The 21,517-nt window shown below is 38.4% G+C and overlaps 1 protein-coding gene across 8 annotated transcripts in view; it reads right to left on the bottom strand.

Annotated features, from left to right (window-relative positions):
- RALGPS1 (Ral GEF with PH domain and SH3 binding motif 1) overlaps positions 1-21,517 on the bottom strand; it is a 133,909-nt gene that overhangs the window by 110,765 nt on the left and 1,627 nt on the right. For 6 of the 8 annotated variants that reach the window (XR_012654196.1, XM_075056133.1, XM_075056131.1 and 3 more), the window contains exons 2-4: positions 14,238-14,358; positions 4,157-4,255; positions 1,293-1,419 (exon numbers count right to left, since the gene is read on the bottom strand). Coding sequence is in view for 6 of the 8 variants with exons in the window: in XM_075056133.1 (XP_074912234.1) it covers positions 1,293-1,349 (57 nt within the window). In the remaining 2 variants the exon portion in view is untranslated. Of the gene's footprint in view, positions 1-1,292; positions 1,420-4,156; positions 4,256-14,237; positions 14,359-17,827; positions 17,926-21,517 lie in introns of all 8 variants that reach the window. The other 2 variants (XM_075056132.1, XM_075056137.1) reach the window with 2 other exon arrangements.

Genomic DNA, 21,517 nt, shown 5'->3' with positions numbered 1-21,517 from the left:
CTTCATCTAACACCAGGAGAAGGGGTTATCAGTTAAAATTAGAGATGGATTTTAAATGGATAAGAGGTTACAGGTCTTCACACAGCATATAGTTAAGCTGAAAAACAGCTTGTTGTGGGATTCTGTATAAACTAAAAGATTACACAGATTCAAAGAGGGGACTAGGTAAATTTATAGAAAACAAATACATTGAGAGGTAGCAAACAGGACCTTCCCTTCAGGAAGACCCTGGGTTGCAAACAGCTGAGACTTCTTATGCTCTGATCTATGACAGATAAAACGGTGTCAGAAAGTCTTTTTTTTTTTTTTTAATATAAATTATTTTGAAGAGGAATTTCAAAACTGTGTGTTTACATACCCAATTCAAAATGTCCCCCATCTTGAGAGAATGAAAAACTATTTTTTTTAGTCTGAGGTCATTTATACTATGTTTGAGAAAATGATCTTCTGCAGGGCACAGCTGTATTATGTATTTTTATTTTGTTATAAGATTTTTAAAGATCAGCTCACTACTGAAACAGCTGATTTGCTTAACGAAAATCAGGACAAATGCTTTAATAGGATCAAGTTGTGTGTGCAAAAGGCGCCACTATGATGGAAAAACTTGCTTCATGCAGCTCTTCAGCTGTCTTAAGAGATTAAGAAGCAGAATTTTTCAAGTAGGGAAGAATTTCATCAAAGTGTTACCCTTTTTAAAAAGCAAAAAGTACCTCCAATCATACATTTAAAATGTATGTTTTACTGGTCAAGCTTTATTGTAGCCGATTTAGAATACCTCATCATAATAGTACATGAAAGTAAGGCTGTTAGCTGCACACACCAGGTCAACACGGAACTAGGTAGTTTATGGAAACAGCACAACAGAGCTGCCTGGTCTCCAAAGGATACAAAGGGTTAAAATGAACAAAATCTTGCAGAGCATGTTCTTACTAGTAGACTAGTAAATTCCAAAAAAATCAGCTGGAATATTTCTCACTGGCTCCATTTAGATGGTACACTACATTGCTCTTAACTCATTGATGATAAATGGCTGCCATAAGTTATAGAGTAACAGGTCAAAAATGATATTTAAAACTAGTCTAAATGAGTAATCATCATCAACAACAACAAAAAAATTGGCTGTGGACACCAACAGCCATGGAGTGTTCTAGAAGTACTCTGTTGCCAAATACTACACCATTCATAAGAAAAAGGACTGACACAACTAGTAGTGGAAAGGGCTTCTGTGAAAGTTGAAATAAGCCAAAATGTCCATTTTGATACAGGACCTAACAAAAAACAAGGAACTGTACCTCTGGAGTGGCGGAGGTGACCATCACATTGGCCATGAGGTCATTCCTTTTATACATGCTCCCCCCAAGACACAGGAAGTTTCACCTCAGCCAGCAATGGTGAGACAACATGATGAAAACAGAATTCCTGCAAAGCAAATTTATTCATGCAAATAAATAAATAAAGTTTAAAAACCTCAACAATACAAGAGATTTCATTGTTCCTTTAGAAGATACTGTTTGGAGACAAGCATTCTCTGTATTTATCTGAAATGAAGTAAAAGCCAGAACTAAAATTCAAATTCTGCTCTCAAACACAGCAAAACCAGGCTTCACACAGATACTGTATTTGGCACATTTTGGGCATCCACACTAACCACTAGTTTAACAGGTTAAAGCTCCCCTTTCATTAATGGTCCAATGACAATTAGCACAATGACACAGTACCTGCCAAAGTCCTTCAGTTAAACCTTCAACATGACACGTTACGCTCTTATCTTAATGACTGAGAATTTTATCACCTAATACATCATAATGATATATTTAAAGTTTATGTTTATTGAATTATGAATCAGAGTCCACATAATCTCAAATCTAAGACTACCCTTGCATCGTAAAAATCTTACAGGAATACATTAACAGACTCTTACAACTACAATGAAATGGCTCATTAAGTGAACAAGGAGACAGCCATGGATGTTTACAAGCCTTACTGAAGTTACAGTGTTCGGCATGATCCATTGCTAACATTCTTTACATAAAAGGTCTTAGTACAGGATCTGCCTCTCACTTTGTCAGCTAAGTGATGCTTTGCAAGATTCACACCTGAGAACCCTAATGGAACCTTACGTGAAAGCTTGTTAAGATGGGCATAAAAAAAGGTAACACAGTCCAGACCCGCAGGACTGTACAGAAGAGACTGCTGAATCCAAACACCTGTCTCATCAAAAGAAAGAACAACTCTTCCTCCCAAATTAAATAACCAGTATTATGCCCATGGGGTGAAAACTAAACTACCTGACTATTTCTAATTACTGAACCTAAATTGGCTGCTAGTGACAGGTTAAAATACATACACCACATAGCCCTGTTTCACCGCGCGAAGAACTGGCAACATCGCAGAAAATTTACACACACTTCAAGCATGCTGCTAGCAGGCAGCTAGTAAAAATTTTTCAGATACAGCATACAAACATTTTCACATACAAACTAAGAGCAGAACTATTCATGTGTGTCTCTGCACGTCTATAAGTGTGTGCACACACAAAAACCAAGAACTGCTTACAGAATTACCAAGTAGTCAGCTCAAGCTCTGATTCACTTTAAATTGAGAAAACAAACAGCATTGTTGTTTCATCATTTCCCCACAGCACGCACAGATGAACCCCAGGGCAACTATTGCCAGAGACTCCTGTATATATATTCTTTTAGCAAAATCTGCAATTGCTCAAATATGCAGCTAGGGATACTGCCACATCTCCCTTTGCATCCTCACCCTTTGCCACAACACTCTGATCACACAAACAGGAAAATGGTGGAAAAGCAAGCAGCTGAGAATAAAAATAACTTCTAATTTTACTCCCTTGAGAAAGATGAGGTCTTCACCCCACCTGTCATCCCTTCAACGCCTTACATGACAAACAACAACAACAACTCTCCCCACAATCTCACGGGCATGCATGAAACAAATCAGTAACCATGTTTCAAAAAAATGCCAGAATCTCCTCAGTTAAACTAGTCGAGAAGCAGTTTTCTTTATCTTGTGTCCTGATAAAACTGACTCATATTTTGAGCACTAACAGACTGCAAAGTATTTCTAGGTCTGGAGGTACTCCTGTTAACAGTCCTTAGAGATACTGAAATGGAAAGCAATTTTCATGATGTAATTTCTTTAAAACGTGGCATTTACATCAAGGCCACAAAAATATTCTCGTCTCCTCCTTCTCCGCCTTTCTGACTAGGCTTTCCAGTGTGCGGGGGCTCAAAAATGCTCTGAAAGGGGAAAGAAAAATCCCATATGTGATCTTGTACCCTGTCCAAGCTCAGCTGTACTCCAAGTTTCTACGTTCAATAAACCAAAAAGAGACAAAAGTGCTTTAATATCTGAAACCAAACTTTTGCCTTTCAACATTCAGTATATAGAAAAAGCTTGCAGGGTTAGACACTTTCATTCTAAAAAAGACCAAAATAGATTCTTTCCCCAAAAATGTTTCAAATATAACACAAAACTTTAAAAATGCACTGCTTTTTTCTATGTGCACAGGTTTTTTCCAAGATTCACATCTCCTATGAAAAAATACTTCTCTACACTCCCATTTGTTTTGCTGCTCTGAGGAAAATCATAGGGAGCAATTACCCTTTTAATTCAAATCCAAGGAGGAGTTTTTATTCTTCTGAAATCACCTGGTGATTTGAAGTATTTCCACACCTGCTATCACAGAAGTTATTACTCTGCAAATTAAGTAACACTGGAGGCACTACTAAGCCTACTGTAAGAACAGGCTGTCAGACAACATACAGAAAGATATCAAAAATAATTAATATAAAAGCTACTCCCCCATATTTGCAATATTTCACTCCAACAAGATTCAAAATAATTTTTTGAAATTCTGAAAATTATCAAAGGTCCAACGTGTTGGCAATAAAAGGTAAAAAGTCACTAAAATTACATATAATTCTTTTTCATAGCTTTTGATTCTCAAAAATTCTTTCAACTTGCACAGGTTAATCATTAAAATGATGCATTACACAAACAGTGCTAAAAAAAACAAAACAAAGAAAACACTTTATCTGTTCATACGGAAGGTTCATGGGTACATTGCAGTAGATCTCATTCATAGATTGCCAGAAGCAAAGTGGATAAATCAGGATGCAAACATACATACCACCAGAGGTTGTCTGTTCTTCTTTGCCAACTTAACAAACCCATTTAGATATGTAGTTCTCTCTGAAGCAAAAGTGAAGACAGTTCAAGAACAACTAAACTGGAAAAAAACAAAAACCAAAACACCACCATCAAAACTGAGCACAAAAGTAATTCCTATAGCCATTATTTTACCAGCATTTGTCAAGTTTTCTCATCTATGGCACAGAAGGAGCATTCTCTGAAAGCAGAAATGCAAATTTTACATTGCTATTAGTAATATGCATGTAATCCAGTTACAAAGACCATAAATTCATTCTCATTACTAGTTATCCAACTCACAAGAAACTCACTAAAAGACTCTTAAGCACAGATACCACCCCTGGCCAAGGAAGTCCCTGTGCCCTAATTTCTGAATGCTAGCAGAGCAATCTGCGGAAGTTACTAACTGTTCACACTGCTCTCAGCAAATATGAGAATAACCATGTAAGCAACTACTGATGACTATTGTTCTTACTGACTTTCTTGTTGGAGGAAAATATACTGAGCTAGACAGGCTTTTGATCAGACCTGGTATGGCCATTCTGGGCTCCAAAAGTTAACTGTCTTAGCTGATTTCCAACCCTATTTACTTGCTACTTTTGTTAATTCATTACAGTTTTCCTAGTATCACTGAGTTATGAACTGACAGCTGCAGCATGCTTTTAAGAAAACATACTTCGGTACTCTACCAAAAAATAACTGATCTTTCTTAAGCTTAAATTAGCTGCACAACTGGTTCAGTGAAGACATTTAAAGATCACTAGAGCCCTGTCAGACCACTAATAAACTTGGCTGGAACCAAGGAAAGTTACCAGTTGGGTTTCCTTTTTTTAAAAAAATAAATTTAGAATAGAATAGTTCCAGTTAGAAGGGACCTACAATGATCATCTAGCCCAACTGCCTGGCCACTTCAGGGATGCCCAAAAGTTAAAGCATGGTATTAAGAGCATTGTCCAAACGCCTCTTAAACACTGACAGGCACGGGGCATCAACCACTTCTCTAGGAAGGCTGTTCCAGTGTTTGACCACCCTCTCAGTAAAGAAATGTTTCCTAGTATCTAGCCTGAACCTCCCTTGACTCAACGTTGAGCCATTCCCACATGTCCTGACCCTGGATCCCAGGGAAAAGAGCTCAGCATCTCCCTCTCCACATCCTCTCCTCAGAAAGCTGGGAAGAGCAATGAGGTCACCCCTCAGTCTCCTTTCCTCCAAACTAGACAAACCTAAAGTCCTCAGCCCTGCTCAGAGGACATGCCTTCCAGAATTTGGTATCAAACATCACAATGGTTAGCTGTCACCGACCAAGATAAGGGAATGAAGAATAGTGAAAGAATCCTGCTTCCTACCTACAGCAAGATCATCAATATACTATTCCACTTCACTGGCAATTGAACCTAAGGACACATTTACAATAGACCATATAGAGCTCCATATTCAATTCTGAATTTTCATCATTGCACTCATTTTCCTCTTTCTTCATTCCAAAACTATTCCTCCAGCTGTTCACCATTAGAATGTTTCTTTCCTTGATGAACCACAAACAAAGTCATATTCAGATGCTGTGGGCGTAGAGTACAAATGATAAAATGTTAGCACAGCAGAGTTAACGCACTGGAAGAGGAAAATGGGACTGTATTATGAAAACAGGATGAAACAATAACGTGGTTATACTTGTGGCCCCGTGCTTGCATTCAGCCACTGATGTGAAACTTTTATCACCATCTACATCACATCCAGCTTCGGCCCAGAGACTGATAAAGGGGTGGAAAAGTGTCCCATCTTTTTGTGGTAATGCAAATAAAGATAAAAAGGCAATTAGCATCAAGGTATCTAAACCCATGCATTGCTTGTTCTCCATATCTAGATATTTACATACCTTTTTTCCCCTCACTAAGTATCTGTTGTTTAGTATCATCATTTTAATATTAAAAACAGAAAAAAAGAAGTAAATTTTCAAAATCCTTCTGAGTCTGAGCAATTTACAACTGTTTTGTCACTGCAGTGACAGGGCAAGCCAGTCTGGAAGGATTTCTAGAGAAGTTCTTTAAATCTTTCAAAGAAGCAACTACTGAGTGCCACGTGGATACTTGCTAACCTAGAGAAAAGTTAATGCAAACCTCAGAAGCACTGAGCAACACTGGTGTAAAACCATTTTATTCCTGACAGCATCCCATCCCAAAAGTTTAGTTACATTCCAACACTACATTGTATGTTCACTTTCCTGAGTGCCCCTGTCCAGTCACCTATCACCTCTCAAACCCCATTTCTCATCCCCTCACATTTCTGCACGTCTCCTATAGTAAAGGCAGAAATGATCCATGTGAACCCCACTTCCTTCAGAAAACAGCAATCTTTTGTATGCCAATCTGAGCCCTTTCACAATATACACAATCCATGCACAAATGCACGTGTGAGACTGGACAGTTGTCTAAATAGTCACAATGCTTTATATGAAAAAGCTCTTTTCACTTCCAAAGTCCTTTTGAAATAATTCAACATTACATCTTGGTGGCTATTTAGTACAACATGAAAAATCTGAAAGTATTCAAAAGCCCAGATTTAAATAATAATTGCTACTAACAGTTTAGTAAGAAAAATAAAGCAATTACACTATATAAGATTAAAAAGCCATTACATTTATATCACTAACCATCCTCCTAAGTGAAAACTGTCTTGTGTATTTTCAGTATCCATTTCACCAGATAAGTCCCTAATATATTCCATTATGCTTTAGGCAACAGTACCACCTATAGATAAAATATGCCATGAACAATTTAGTAGTTTGATGCACTTCTTTTCTGAGAAACTTCTTACTATAGTTAATGAATAATAACGAAAACATAATAGAAATAATATTTATAATTTAGTATATAAATCCCTATATTGGGCTGTGACAAGATCCAACAACGATATACCTTTTGAAGGGAAATGGCACTCCAGAGTTCAGTGCAGCAGTTTTTACCAATCACTGTTATACTACCAGCACAAGTACAGAAGTTGAGCAGAACTAGCAAAGTAAGCGTGTCCCAGGTTTAGGATCACTAGACCTGTCAATCTTCAATAGATTGAAATAGGATTTTAACCAAAACCACTATAAACACTATTAAGGGGCTGTGGATTAAACTACGTGTTAACCCCACTGATTTAGCTGACTACAAACTGAAATCATTGAAGCAAGTATTCTTCAATAACATGCATCATTCCTGAGCAAACAGGCTGAAAAACCCGATTCTTTTAGCACCTCCCAATAGCTGCCCATGAATCAAGTCTAACTCACAGAAAAGCAGATTCAAGTTGATTTCTCCTACTGAAATTGTCTCAGCTCTCCTACTTCCACCCCTCTAGTGCATGTAAACTCAAATGAGTTCTATCACAAGGGCAGAAGCAGCTGCTATGATGAGTTTAAGAAACAACTTCAGAATCCAGGTCCCAAATTCTTTGGGTTTTATGAATACACAACTGATTTGATTTATACCGAACAGTAGGTTAAAAACAAGATCTGAAGCTCAGGTCATGCTTTTATGATACACTCCACTTGACTAGTCACATGTTACACTAGACTGCCACAGATTCGTTTAGCCAGGTTGCCCTACAACAGTACTAAACCTGGATGTTCAAAATAACTTACTGTCATAGGGTAACCTGGATACAAAAAAACCTGTGGCAATCACTGCACCAAAAAGGTAAGCTGACATTCTACAAGTTGAATAAAATAAGGTCTTACTATTTTTCAAAATTATAATGAATGCAAAGTCTCAGTCTTATAGTTTAAGAGCTGTATGCACGATCTCATAATGAAAAGGCTCTTCATAATGCTCCTAAACTGTCCAAATTTATTTCAAAATTATTAAATATCACACAGGATCCTCAGCTGCTAAAACAATGGAAGAGCAGGAGGCTGACAATGCAGGTTTGAATGTGCAATGCTATTTTCATCCTGATTATGCCCCTTATCTTTACTATATCCACTGATAATTGAGTTCACTCTATGACCATTTATTATACTTGCAAGTTAACTATTAAGTATTCTCTTCTTCTCCCTCCATTCTGCTATGTCTACCATCATTTACAGCATCAAGTAGTAATGAAATGATCAACACTACTTGTATAAGCAAAAGAAACATAATAAAGTGACATCCTACTAAGTAAACATAATAGAAAGATCTCAGTCTAGATACCTAAACAAATTAAGACAAGAAATAGAGTGCAGGTTTCTAATAATTAGAAACCATTTGAAGAACTCTGCATCATAGACTGTAGAATTTTACTCATGTCTGGAAATCTTTACATCAAGGTTGAATTTATTTATTTATTTAAATAAAAATTTCTAGTCAAACATTGCATTCTGATTTAAATTTCTCAGCAAAACTAGTTGAAGTTTTGTATTTAGTACCAGTCCCAAGATTAGAAGACACCCTGCCTGTCACACGAAACATCATTGACATATTTTGAAATAGTACATAAACAATATATTATAGAGAGGAACTAGCAAGGACTAGTATTTGCAATATTTGCCACAAAAGCATGACAGCCTTTGTGGCTTCTGAGTGTTCCATTAACAAAAAGCTGGTTTTTTATTCAAATGTTAGAAGTCAGCAGGAATATGTCACATTCTACCATAAATGGGGAAGTAAAAAAAAAAGGTGCATTTCTTAAATGAAGAATAATGACTATAAGCTACTCCAAAAAAAGAAATCTAGTAGCCTTTGCTACTTTGCAATTGGAATCTCTCATTCTGAGTCAACCGTAAAAACCTGTAGACTCTCCTCTCCAAATTTTATTTAATCGAGTTTTAGAACATGTCAAAGTTTTCAATGTACCAGTAGGTGGCAGCGACTCATAAGTTATTACAGGCCTGCTTTCAAAACGCCTCCAATCTTCTGTTTTAACATGTAATCATAACTCAGAAAAGAATAGGTACTCATCTTTGATAGATTAACAAATGAAGATGGAAAAAAGTGCTTTCTAGGTTTTAGTTTTTTTACTCTGAGAACCTACTGAACAGCATCCCTTAGAAAAATAATGGAAATAAATACAGAGAAAAGTGTCACAACTTTGCTAATGTGAAGTCATTCATTCAGAAGCCGATGCTAGATTGCACTGTACTGCCCTAAGTCCTGAAGAACAGAATTTACTCAGGGCTAGACAATAATTTATCCCTCACAGTTTCCATCATTCCAAACTACTTTCATACTTGTATTAATTTTGCCAAATCATTTTGGCTGAAAAAGCAAGTATTTTGGCAGAGATTTGCAAAGTGTAGGAAGCAGCGATTTCCATTACTACTTTGCCTGTGATTTAACCTGTACTCCAATGATCAAGATGCTCATGTAGGACTGTGATAAATATTCCCTCTTTAGCATGAAGAGTTATGCACCACAACTATTGCCTCACCTGCAGAAAGTTAGTTTAGAAAGCCTGCAATCTCTCTCAGACTCTGCAATACGCACAATCTTAATAAACTATCTTTTCAGAGAACCACTGAGGCTGGAAGGGTCCTCTTGAGATTATATAGTCCAATGTCTCTACTCAAACAGGGCAGGTTGCCCAGGGCCATGTCCAGTCAGGTTTTGATTATCTCCATGGATGATGCAACTTCTCTGCTCAACGCGTTCCAGTACGTGATCATTCTCACAGTAAATAAGTGTTTTCTTGTGTTTAGGTGGAATACCATGTGTTTTCCAGTACTCTATTTTAATATGTGCCCATTGCCTCTTCCATTCACTGGGCACCACTGAAGATTCTGGCTCCATCCCCTTTACATCCTCTCATCGGGTATTTCTATATATATTGTATTGGTGACATCTCCCCTGAGCCTTCTCTTTTCCAGGCTATACATCCTCAGCTCTCTCAGCCTCTCCTCCTATGACAGATGCTGCAGTTCTTTAATCATCTTTGTGGCTTTTTGTTTGACTCGCTCCAGTAAGTCCATAACTTTCTTGAACTAGGGAGCCCAGAACTGGACACAGCACTCCAGATACAGTCTCACCAGTACGGAGTAAAGAGGGTGGATCACATCCTACAACGTGCTAGCCATGCTCTTCCTAGTGCAGTCCAGCATGCTTTCCCACAAGTATCACAGCAGCCGACCAATAACCAGATGCAGGTCCCTTTATTTTATGGCAAAACCATCTTCAAGAAGAATTTGGATTATTTTCTTCCCTTTCCCAAAAACTTCTGCTGAAGGATGGGGGCGGGGGGGGGGGGGGGGGGGGAGCAAGACAAAAGCGAAGAGTGCCTTAATGGAAGACAAATGGATGAAATAAATTCCCTTTTCCTCCCCTTCCCATTTTTTCATTGAACTAATGCTGAGCACTGTGGTGGTGGAGGTCGATTTACAATAGTCCTAAGAGCCTTCATCACTGACCAAGGAACAAGAGTCTTTCCATGAGGCACAGTACAACAAACAAAACAAGAAGTAATACAGTGTTATCTGGAAAGGGCCAATAGCATAAAACAAGAAACAGACAGACTTACAGACTACAAGAAAATAAGAGAACAGAAGAGGATTACAGTGCAACACGAGCACTTCTGAGTTCTGAAAAAATACTGCAGCTTTATTTCTTAGGAATAACAGGGAGCAATAAATTGGGAAAGTGAAGCAAAAGCCTCGATGACTATTCATTTAAGCAAACAAAATAATGGTTGCTATCCAGAACGAACCAGTTCTTCAGGTCTGAATCCTTTAGGTAGGTAACTAGAAAATTGCTGAGTGATGGACTTCTGAGCACTTGATGAAGCCTATCCTGAACATACTTGACACAGGGGACAGTTCAGTTACAGGAACACTCGCTCTCTTTGGACGGGGGAAAGGCAAGGAGGAGTGAGCAGAATCGGTACACTTGCTGCACAGGGAAGATTAGATAACTCAGAGAATTTAACTGTTACAAGTCCCAGTGTAAATCTAAACAAAGATCACAAATGATGTACAAACTGAAGCACAGAGATGTTTATTATTTTGAGTATCTAATTACAATAAAGACTTTACACAGTGTAAATGTCTACTTATTTCAGTTAACATATTCAAGAAGCCAACTGTAAATCTGAGGCTCCTGCAACAGAGAACTTAGGAAAAAAGATGGGCATACAGGAGCAGCTCAGCCATCATTACTGGTTGCAGGGCTTACAGTCATTGCAAGAGTGGGTTCTGCTTCCAAGAAGGTGTAATAGACAGTCTGTACCCAAAAAAAGCTGTCAGAGACACTAAAGTCTAGTAAAACAAAGGATCAATGATGGTGTTTCTTGGCTGCAAGTTGACAGGAATGAATCAAACATTCCTGTATTTGTCTTTAAATATGAGGACCTAGGAAGGAACCACCTACTGAAGAGACAGAGATGACAGAACGAGGAAGGAAAACCCAAACTACACAACAGAAACTGCAAAACACTCACCCAAGTAGGAATGTGACAAGAGTTATTTGTATATATACTTATGCACAAGAGGATCCGAAGTCAGGAAAATAAGCCAGGGATACGTACAGATGGGGATTAAGAAACACGCATGAGAAGGGAAAGAATTTATAGAGAAAACTCAAGGTTTGTAGAAATCTGCCAAAAACAGATGGTGAAGGTCAGAAAAATCAGCAAGAAAATTACTTATGTGAGAATATGACCATGTAGAAAAAGCAGAGAAAGTGACAGCATACCAATGAAGAAAAAAAGATGAATCGGTTTCCCTCTGCTATAGAACAAGGAGTTTAATGACAGGATGGCCAGAAACTAAGAAAATGATATTAGCCTCAGCAGAAAAGAGTCAGGGAGGTTGCATGGACTGAACACCAAGGTTCAAATGCACTAGCAGTTTAGAATTTTTACAAAACCTATCTGGAATTTTCAGTCCAAACAAAAAGAAACAAGTCAGTGATGCTGCTCAAGACCCATCTCAAAAATGGTACTAGGAGTAAAAAGTTGACAGGGAAATGGTGGGGGGGGAAGCCCTGACTAGTGAAAAAAACCCTACAAACTTACATAGTGGAAGCTAGAAAATAAAAAGAAAGTAAGAATAGTCCGAAGCCAACCTGACATGATGTCTGCAATAGATATTAAATACAAAGATTAAATAGTTATTTTGTTGTGTAAATAACTGCATGCTGTGGGAATGGTTCAGAGATGAAGAATGAGCAATACACAGCCCAGAATTTTCTAAGTCTGTCCCTTAAAAAAAAAAAAAAAAGAAAAAAGAAGTAGAAATCACCACATCCAATATAGTAAACTCAGCAGTGAATGCTTTAAACAGTATATATACTAGAGCTGGTAATCTAGTAGCTAAGTAATTTCCCAACACCCTAGACCAGTAATTCGGTCTGCTTCATTTTGCTAATTGATTTCCAAATACTCCTAGATGACAGAGAAACTATTTTAGCAGAACATTTAGATTCCATATGCTGGAATCCCTTTAGTTCGCTGAATGCAATATGGCTGGCCATTTACAAGCCACATAGATACATACACTGTCCAGAGAATGTGTATCAAGTTGAGAAAAGCTCCAGCCTCTCCAAATTGGCTTTCAGGTACACAAGCAGGTATGCAGTACCAGCAGCTTTTCAGGGTAGTAGCAGTTATGGGAAGGGGGAAAAAAAAAAAAAAGCTATCTCCCCAGAGCTATGAAGATGTGTGTTTATAGGAGGGCATATATATTGGCACAACAGAGCCATGTCTTGGACCCTGCTGAGGTTAAAAGAAAGTATCATATCTTAAGCTTTGAGATAAAGAAATCCTTTAACACCTTTATGGTCATATTGTCAAGTTTGAAAGCAAGATTAAGGCATCAGCTATCGATGTGCTAAACTGAAAGCTAATCCAATGTAGATATAATATAGAAATGCACGTTCCAAAATTTTAAAGTACTCAGTGCAAGAATCTGAATGCTTTATGCGTACAGGTCTCAGAGATGATTATTCAGTTAGATAAGACACTTCTCAAGAACATCAGACTACCAGTTTCAATTGTCTCAGGCTTCCTCTAAACTTTGACAGTAAATCTAGCATAGAGAACTACCCCGTGCATCTCAGAAGACTGGTTTAAAATGAATTGGCCTGGAAGCAGTCCTCATTTCAACAGATGATTGTGTGAAGACATCTTGACTGTAATACACACATCAATTCAAGAAGGCTATCAGACCAGACTTTCCAATCTAGCCTCCCACTGACACTTTTTAGAAGTAACGTCCTTGAACTGCTGGCCTTACTTTCCTGGAACGGTGAAAGAACACTATATTGCTATTTCAGTGGCCACTTCTTTCCCATAATGCAGTTGGGGAGTTTTGCTGTGATGCATTACATTACTTTATCTTAATTTAGACTACATGCAGTTGATATTCTGCAGGAGTTGCCCTTACAAAAGCAGCTCGTGGAGGCTGCCTGTTGGCACCTGGAAAAAAATAATAAATCAACTTTTGTAACAATGTAAACACAGTTACCCTATGTTAACTGACAATGACTTCATGTAAATGAAACATGAACACAAACTCCATCCTAGCAAATTCTAAGAAACTGAAAGATTACTACACAAAATGAGGAAAAAAGGGAGAAAGCACTTTTGCATAATGTTGAAGGGAACAAAGTGAAAAATATATCTAGGTTAACAACAGTAACTACAAAAGCAATACTTGTCCTTAACAAAGAACAAATAATAAATAATTAAAAACCCACAAGTTAAAAAGCCAATACCATCTTGATCCATATCAAGACGGAGCTGCAACTCTCTCTCTAGCAGTCCTCCCTCAAAGGCCATTACCCTTCAAACAAGTCTGCTGACTTGCATAGGATAGAAGGACAAGATACATGTTCAGGAGAGTTAAACTTTAGGGGAATCTCAATAAAACGGTCACAGAAAAAGGAATATATTATCTGCTGTCTTACAGTATAATACTAACACGACTCTAGGTTCTATAAACAGAGGAGAACTGACAGACTCTTCTTTATTCTCTGGTATCAAACATAAGTGAAAACAGGAAAATACTACTTTAATTACAGTTTGACAGACTCTTCTGTAATCTCTGGTATCAAACATAAGTGGAAACAGGAAAATACTTACTACTTTAATTACAGTTGCGTACTTACAGTGGAATAAGGTAGTTCTGCACTCACTCAACCCATTTTGCTGCACGCTTCCATCAGTCCATTGTTGGGTCTAGCTCTCGCTATTCAGCAGGTTTCTCTCTTGTTTAAAAGCATGACATTCCTGTAAATTAACAGGAAACAGGGTTATGGTGACATTTATTATATAACTCAGTTCTTCTCAAGCTGTGCATTCCTCACCTGAAACATGCACTCCGGTATTTTCGTTCTTAGCTCTCCCTCCCAGCTTTGATGGCTAGTTCCCCATTCTAGTTTCATTGGTATGCGACAAATTCCCAAACATACATCACAGCATACATCACAGAGGGAAGAGCAACATATTAGGAATTTCATAACTAAATATTCTCCAGATATGTACCTGTAACTCTTCCTCACTCTGTCAGTCAACATAGGGCCCAAGCTGATATGGGTTTGCTTACTGGTTTTAATCACTTCTTTCAAGGTGCTTTATGCATGGTAAATGCTACTCATTCTCACTTTGTTTTCCTCAAGACTTAACTAAACAAAGCAGAATGGACACAAAACCAAATACAACCATTCTTCTTTCTCTGTATCAGCAAATTAAGCCACAGCTCTTCCACCAAACTTGATCAGCAACAAACCTGAGAAAATACTGCGTAGGGAACTTGCTTGGTGATATTTAGACATAGCCCTTCCCTTTTCTCCTCTTCTGCCTTATACCAACTTTTGTAATAGCTAATGTTTAAGAAAATTATACACCAAATGAGAAGAAAATAATCTCAAAGATGGATACTTTCATGTGGAAACTGACATGACAATCCCATTAAAGCCCATGTTGCTTTGATAAAGTTAAAAATCACTGCAGATCATATGGTGTTACTACTGCGCCTGTACTGCAGTCTCCATTCTCCTTCTATTGTTAAGGAACTTCCACTTAGAAAAATGTATATCTTCTAGTCTTTAAATACGTGTAATTCCTACAGGCATCAAAGACAGACATCTTTTGGTGGAAAAGTAGTATTCTCTTCCTACATGCAAAACTCATCCAAACTCTGAGTATACATACAGCAGGCACTCCCTGCATGAGCAAAAGATCCTCATTCATAAAAGAATCAATGTGACAAGTTATGAATGAGTTAGCATCCACTTACATATTTCAACAAAAATTACAGACATAATGTATGTTCACATCCCATGTCAGCTTTGTTAATCAGATTTGTTCCCTGGCAATTAAGTTTTTGTTTTGTGTGTGTGTCTGCATGTGCCCTGTTCCATCTGCTTCCTTCACCCTTAATGGCTTTGAAAACTGACTTCCCAAGTAAAAATATGATACATCTGAAAATATTGCCTTTCCAAACTCTGCACTGGCAGTCTCCAGTGTATCTGAACTTTTCAATTAGGCAGCATTAATTCTTCCTGTTTCTCCACCTCCCCTATGCTGTTAATAGTCAAAGGTCATCTGATATTGCAGACATCAATTAGGCAGACAGAAAAAACTTATCAGGAACAGATACACATGCCACCTGATGTCAGCAAACAGAAGTCCATGAAAACATTAACAGGGAAGAAAACAGACTCTTGTTGGGAAAAATTCATTAATATTTGGAATCCTGCATTAAAGAAGACCTCTGCACCTCACCACAGATTAACTGAAAAACTTTAAAAGAGACTATCATTCATTCAAGTGGAATCATGTGTTTCACACAACAAACTCAGTAAAAAATAATTTTTTTTTTTTTTTTACAATAATCTGGTTACCCACGATAGCTGCTGAAAAGCTTTGAGCCAAGGTATTTAGGACTACATATACGAAGGAATGACATGAATCAGAAAAAAACCTATAAAGATTAGATAGTCCCAAACCACGTCTTAGGTACCTGTAAGATAGCGCAAAAAAGCCTTATGTTTCATATTACTTGCTAAAGGAAGTATTAAAGCTTCCGTTAACCTTCTATCTTCCTCAATTTCTTTGGTGCAACGTGTTCCATAACAGCGCACCTAAATGTTTATTTTGGAGAAATTTCTGCAAAATAGGAAATTGCTTTCAGATCCAAACATGAGAAAATACACGTCTTTTTTTTTTTTTTTACATACTTAAACTAGTTTACTTCTTTAGTTAAAAATTCTTGTACTTACTTAAGAGGTGTGATACTTCTGAATATCTATTTCTGATTGCTTATGAAATCAACAGATGTAGTCATAAAAGAAAACCACTGAAAGCAGCGTAATTTAACTGTGTTATTTAAGCATTCTTTTTTCCTTTGGTAAAGGATCAGCTATGCTTTGCTAGAACACAAAAGTGGAGTCTACATTCGCATACCTGTTGCAGATATTTTCATTCAATATTTGAAACCTGAAAACACTAATTGGTATTAAAAAAAAAAATACCTCAACCTTTCCACTATTCATTTACTATCACTTGAAGATAGCATTTTATAAGATAAACCTGAAGATATTAAACTAATATTAAACAAAGCATTAGTCTGTTGAAATAAGAGAATTATCTGGAAAGCCATCCTAATGTAGTTTCGGAAAACAAATCTGGATTGAAGACTGTATCTAGCATATTACTCAGGAAATAGAATATATATGACATAAAGGCCAGCTGAAAATTGGGCTTTCATTGACAAAAAATAAGAAAGACAGCTCAGATGCAAGAGGAGAGGCTGAGAGAACTGGGTTTGTTAATCTCAAAATGACTATGCTAAGGACTGATCCTGTTGCTGGCTTTAATGGCCTAATGTAAACTTACAAAGATGGAAGCAGATTTTTCTCCAAGGCAAGCCATGAAAAGACAACAGGCAACAGAGGCAAGTCACAGGAAGGTAAACCCCAATCATACATCAGGAAAAAAAACATTCACAAAGAAAACGCCTAGGCATTGGAACAAGTTGCCCAGAGAGGTTATGGAATCTCAAAATGCAAAACTCAGGATGATGCTGAGCAACCTGCTCTAAACTGGCCCTCATGATTTGCAATCGTGATTTGCAGTTCAAGGACTTTCTAAGTCACTGATAAAAATCTTCGCACCTAATAGTCCCTCTAGACTTCCCTCTTACAAATTTATCCAGTTGCTTTGCAAATATACAAAGTTTTTTGCAAAACTTGGAGCATCTACAACATTAAAGTTCTGCAGCCTGTGAGAAAATGAATGTTTTTGTGAAAAAATATCTGCTCCCAAAGGTAGCTTTATTGTTAGTCTTATTTTATGCCCTCTGGTTCTCACATTAAAGATGATAAGAAAAAAACCCAATCTTTCCTGTTCACTTCGCAATTCATGGAATCATCAAATGGTTTGGATTGGAACGGACCTTAAAGATCACCTAGTCCCAACCCCCCCCTGCCACAGGCAGGGACACCTTCCACTAGACCAGGTTGCTCAGACTGACTGGCCTGTAGTTCCCCATGTCTTCCTTTTCTCCCTTTTTAAAAATGGGCATTACGTTTCCCCTTTCCGAGTCAGTGGGAACTTCCCTGGACTGCCACGACTTCTCAAATATGATGGATAGTTGCTTAGCCACTTCACCCGCCGGTTCCCTCAGGACGCGCAGATGCATCTCATCAGGTCCTATGGGCTTGTGCACCTTCAGGTTCCTTAGATGGTCTCGAACCTGATCTCCGCCTACAGCAGGTGATTCTTCATTCTCACAGTCCCTGCCTTTGCCTTCTGCATCTTGGGCGGTGTGGCTGGAGCACTGGCCAATGAAGACTGAAACAAAAAAGTCATTGAGTACCTCAGCCTTCTCCATGTCCCAGGTAACCAGGTCTCCCATTTCCTTCCAGAGAGGGCCCACATTTTCCCTAGTCTTCCTTTTATCACTGACATATCTATAGGAGCTGTTCTTGTTGCCCTTGATGTCCCTGGCCAGATTCAATTCTATCAGGGCTTGGGCTCTCCTAACCTGATCCCTGGCTGCTCAGACAATTTGTATTGCACCCAGGCTACCTGCCCTTGCTTCCACCCTCCGTAGGCTTCGTTTTTGCATTTGAGTTTGTCCAGGAGCTCCTTGTTCATCCATGCAGGCCTCCTCGCGTTTTTGCCTGACTTCCTCTTTGTTGGGATGCATGAAAGAGGTGACCCCTGAATATTAACCAGCTTTCTTGGGCTCCTCTTCCCTCCAGGGCTTTACCCCATGGTATTCTACCAAGCAGATCCCTGAAGAGGCCAAAGTCTGCTCTCCTTAACTCCAGGCCAGCAAGCTTGCTGTGTAGCCTCCTCGCTGCCCTAAGGATCTTGAGCTCCACCACTTCATGGTCACTGCAGCCAAGGCTGCCCTTGAGCTTCACATTCCCCACCAGCTCCTCTTTGTTGGCAAGAACAAGGTGCAGCACAGCACCTCTCCTTGTTGGCTCCCCTATCACTTGGAGAAGGAAGTGGTCATCAACACATGCCAGGAACCTCCTGGATTGCTTATGCTGTGCTGTGTTGTCCCTCCAACAGGTATCGGGGTAGTTGAAGTCCCCCACGAGGACCAGGGCTTGTGAACGTGAGGCTGCTCCTACCTCTCTACAGAGGGCCTCATCCAGTCGGTCTTCCTGGTCAGGTGGCCTGTAGGAGCCCCCCACTATAAAGTCACCTGTCCCTGCCCTCCCTTTAATCGTGACCCACAGGCTCTTGGTCAGATCCTCATCCATCCCCAGGCAGAGCTCCATGCACTCCAGCTGATCACCGACATAGACGATGACAACCCCTCCTCGTCTCCCCTGCCTGCCCCTCCTCAAGAACCTGTCTCCTTCCATTCCAACACTCCAGTCACGACGTTAGAAGGATACCATACCCTCTCTCAGACACCTCTTGTAGGCTGAGGGCTCCTCCTAGTCAAGTTACAGTTTACTCCTTGTAAGTCAAGCACATCATTCACTTTGGTCCCCTGGCCCCGCTCTGTAGCTTCTCTAATTTTCCTCACACCCTTCTGAGGATGGGGATAGAACACCACACACTATCCAAGACATACACTTACTGTATACTTGTTCTTTGGTCTCCTCATATAAATCCCTACAGCTAATACTTATCTGATCACTTTGATGTTCTCGTAGATATCTCTCTTGCCTGTCTTGAAGAGGCTGACTGCAGCAAACATCTCTTGTATTCAAGACCCTCCTTGATCCTGCATTTAATCAATTAGGCTGATCTTGCTCTTTAAGTCTCTCATCACAAATTCTTAAAACATTTTTACTGCTAATTTTGGGGCACTCAGAACTTTTACCTTCCTTTTAAAAGGAGAATATCAAAATCATGCATTGCAGTCCAGTATCATTTTCACAAAACACTTCAGAACTTAAAATCTTCTTCCTAATTCTGTTCACTACTTCCTTGTCCATTTATTTATAGAATTAATCCTTTTTTCCTGTAACACTGCACTGAGAGTTCCTGTTGCGCTGCTTACCTATTTTGACTGCCTGCATCATTTGCGGCACGTCTGCTCCTCAAAACACATTCCCTTGTACCTCAAGCGAAGCCTACAGTACATCTTCTTCAACATAAAAGTCTGTTTGACCTTAACACAAACTCTATTCAAATTCATAGCATGCCCAGTGGTCTACTTCACCCTGTCCAGACTGGCTGTCTTAACTAGTTTTTTTGGGTTTTTTGTTGTTGTTTTTTTTTTTTTTAAGAAGTTATGTTATTTACAAATGTTAACCACGGCATTCACAAATTTATTGCCAGATCACTGATGAAGTTGTGGACTCACTGTCAGACCTAGCGCAATTCCCTGTATATTCTTATAAAAAATGGTTCTTTCATAAGCAGCTAGTACCAGTACAGCTGACAGACAGTAAGCCATCCGCTTATTGCATTTGGTTACTAAAAGGATAATACATTGTTATTTCCTAAACCTGAGTATCACATAGTATTAGAGTGCTTGATTGAGTAAACATATAGTTTTTACCTAGTTAGCTTGGTCAATTCAACCTACAAGTGCACACAAGAACAAAGTTAGGTTTAGTTAGCAAGACAAATTTCTCACAGAACTCTGTTGCCTAACTACCCCAATATTTCTGTTCTTCAATATACTATAAAATAAAGCCCATCTTATTTTCCCCTATTATTTTGTTCACTACAGATAACCAAGGTAACATTAAGGAATAAGCTTAATGGAGCACTTGCCTTTTGTTAGCTCAACACGAGAACTCTCAGTCTTCAAAATCAGGACTGGCAGGCCAGAGATCTCAACTTCTATCTAGCAATTTAAGAAGAAATCTGGTTCTCAGACTTTTAAACTGTTTCTCCTCAGGAGATACTGTCTGACATTTATTACTGGAAAATATCTCATACTTCTTGTCTGATACAACATCCTGTTTCTTACCAGAAGAAAAAAAAAAATCTGCATTATACAGACATTAATGATTTTCCCCAATTTGCCTAGCAATACACAAACATATTGCTAGGCTTCCTCCCTGCTTCCCCCAGAATAGGTACCAATTTTTTCCTTGCTGTCCTGCGTTCTAGTAAGCACAACTGGCTCCAAAATCTTTGGTTACTTTTTTATCTGTGGTACTTCAAAAATTCCAATTTATACAATAACTATCTAGTTCCCCTACTCCCATTTTTATCTATTCATTTTTGCTTCTAAACACCTCCATTTTGAAACTAAGTCAGTTTGAGCTGCTGATGAAAAGAGTTACTCTTCTCAAGTGTCATAGGAATGGAACGCATGATTTTTAAATGGGATGATCTCTGTGTTGACCACTGCGCCCCCGCCCCCTTTCCACGTGGGGTATTAGCCCACGTATGATGAAAAATGGGAGAAAAAATTTGCAGAATAAAAGTTTTAGACAGAGAAATGTTGTTGCAGATTGAAGTTTAATTTAAAAAAAACATACGTTTTTGGCAGTTAGGAAAGATGAGCTTTTGCTGTCAATACAACTTATTACTTTAACCAAAGAGACTGAAAAGCTATAAGCAAGCAGAATTCAATTTCACCATTGTTAGTCCAGAAAACACTGAATGGGATAGAAGATACAGCAAGTATGGTCACTTAAAGATTATTTTATTTTTTTTTAAAGAATAAGTTGCTCAGTCTCATAGTCTGACAAAAGCTGTGCTTCCTATGTAAGTTTGCTTTAAAGATATTTTACATTTGTATACACAATAAATTAAAATACCTTTCATTTTCTAGGGTGCTCATTAGTAATGCTTTTAAATATACTATCATATCCACATGTAAAGTTTGATTACAAAATGCGCTGAGAGCCTGGAAATAAAGTTTACACGGAACAAAAAGCAAAGCTCATAACTACTGCCCATATTGATTTCTAGCTGTCACCCCTTTACTAAAATAAGGTGAACAAACAGAAAA

The sequence above is a fragment of the Buteo buteo genome, chromosome 23, assembly GCF_964188355.1.
Source record: "Buteo buteo chromosome 23, bButBut1.hap1.1, whole genome shotgun sequence".
Taxonomy (NCBI): domain Eukaryota; kingdom Metazoa; phylum Chordata; class Aves; order Accipitriformes; family Accipitridae; genus Buteo; species Buteo buteo.
This window is presented reverse-complemented; position numbering and strand designations above follow the sequence as displayed.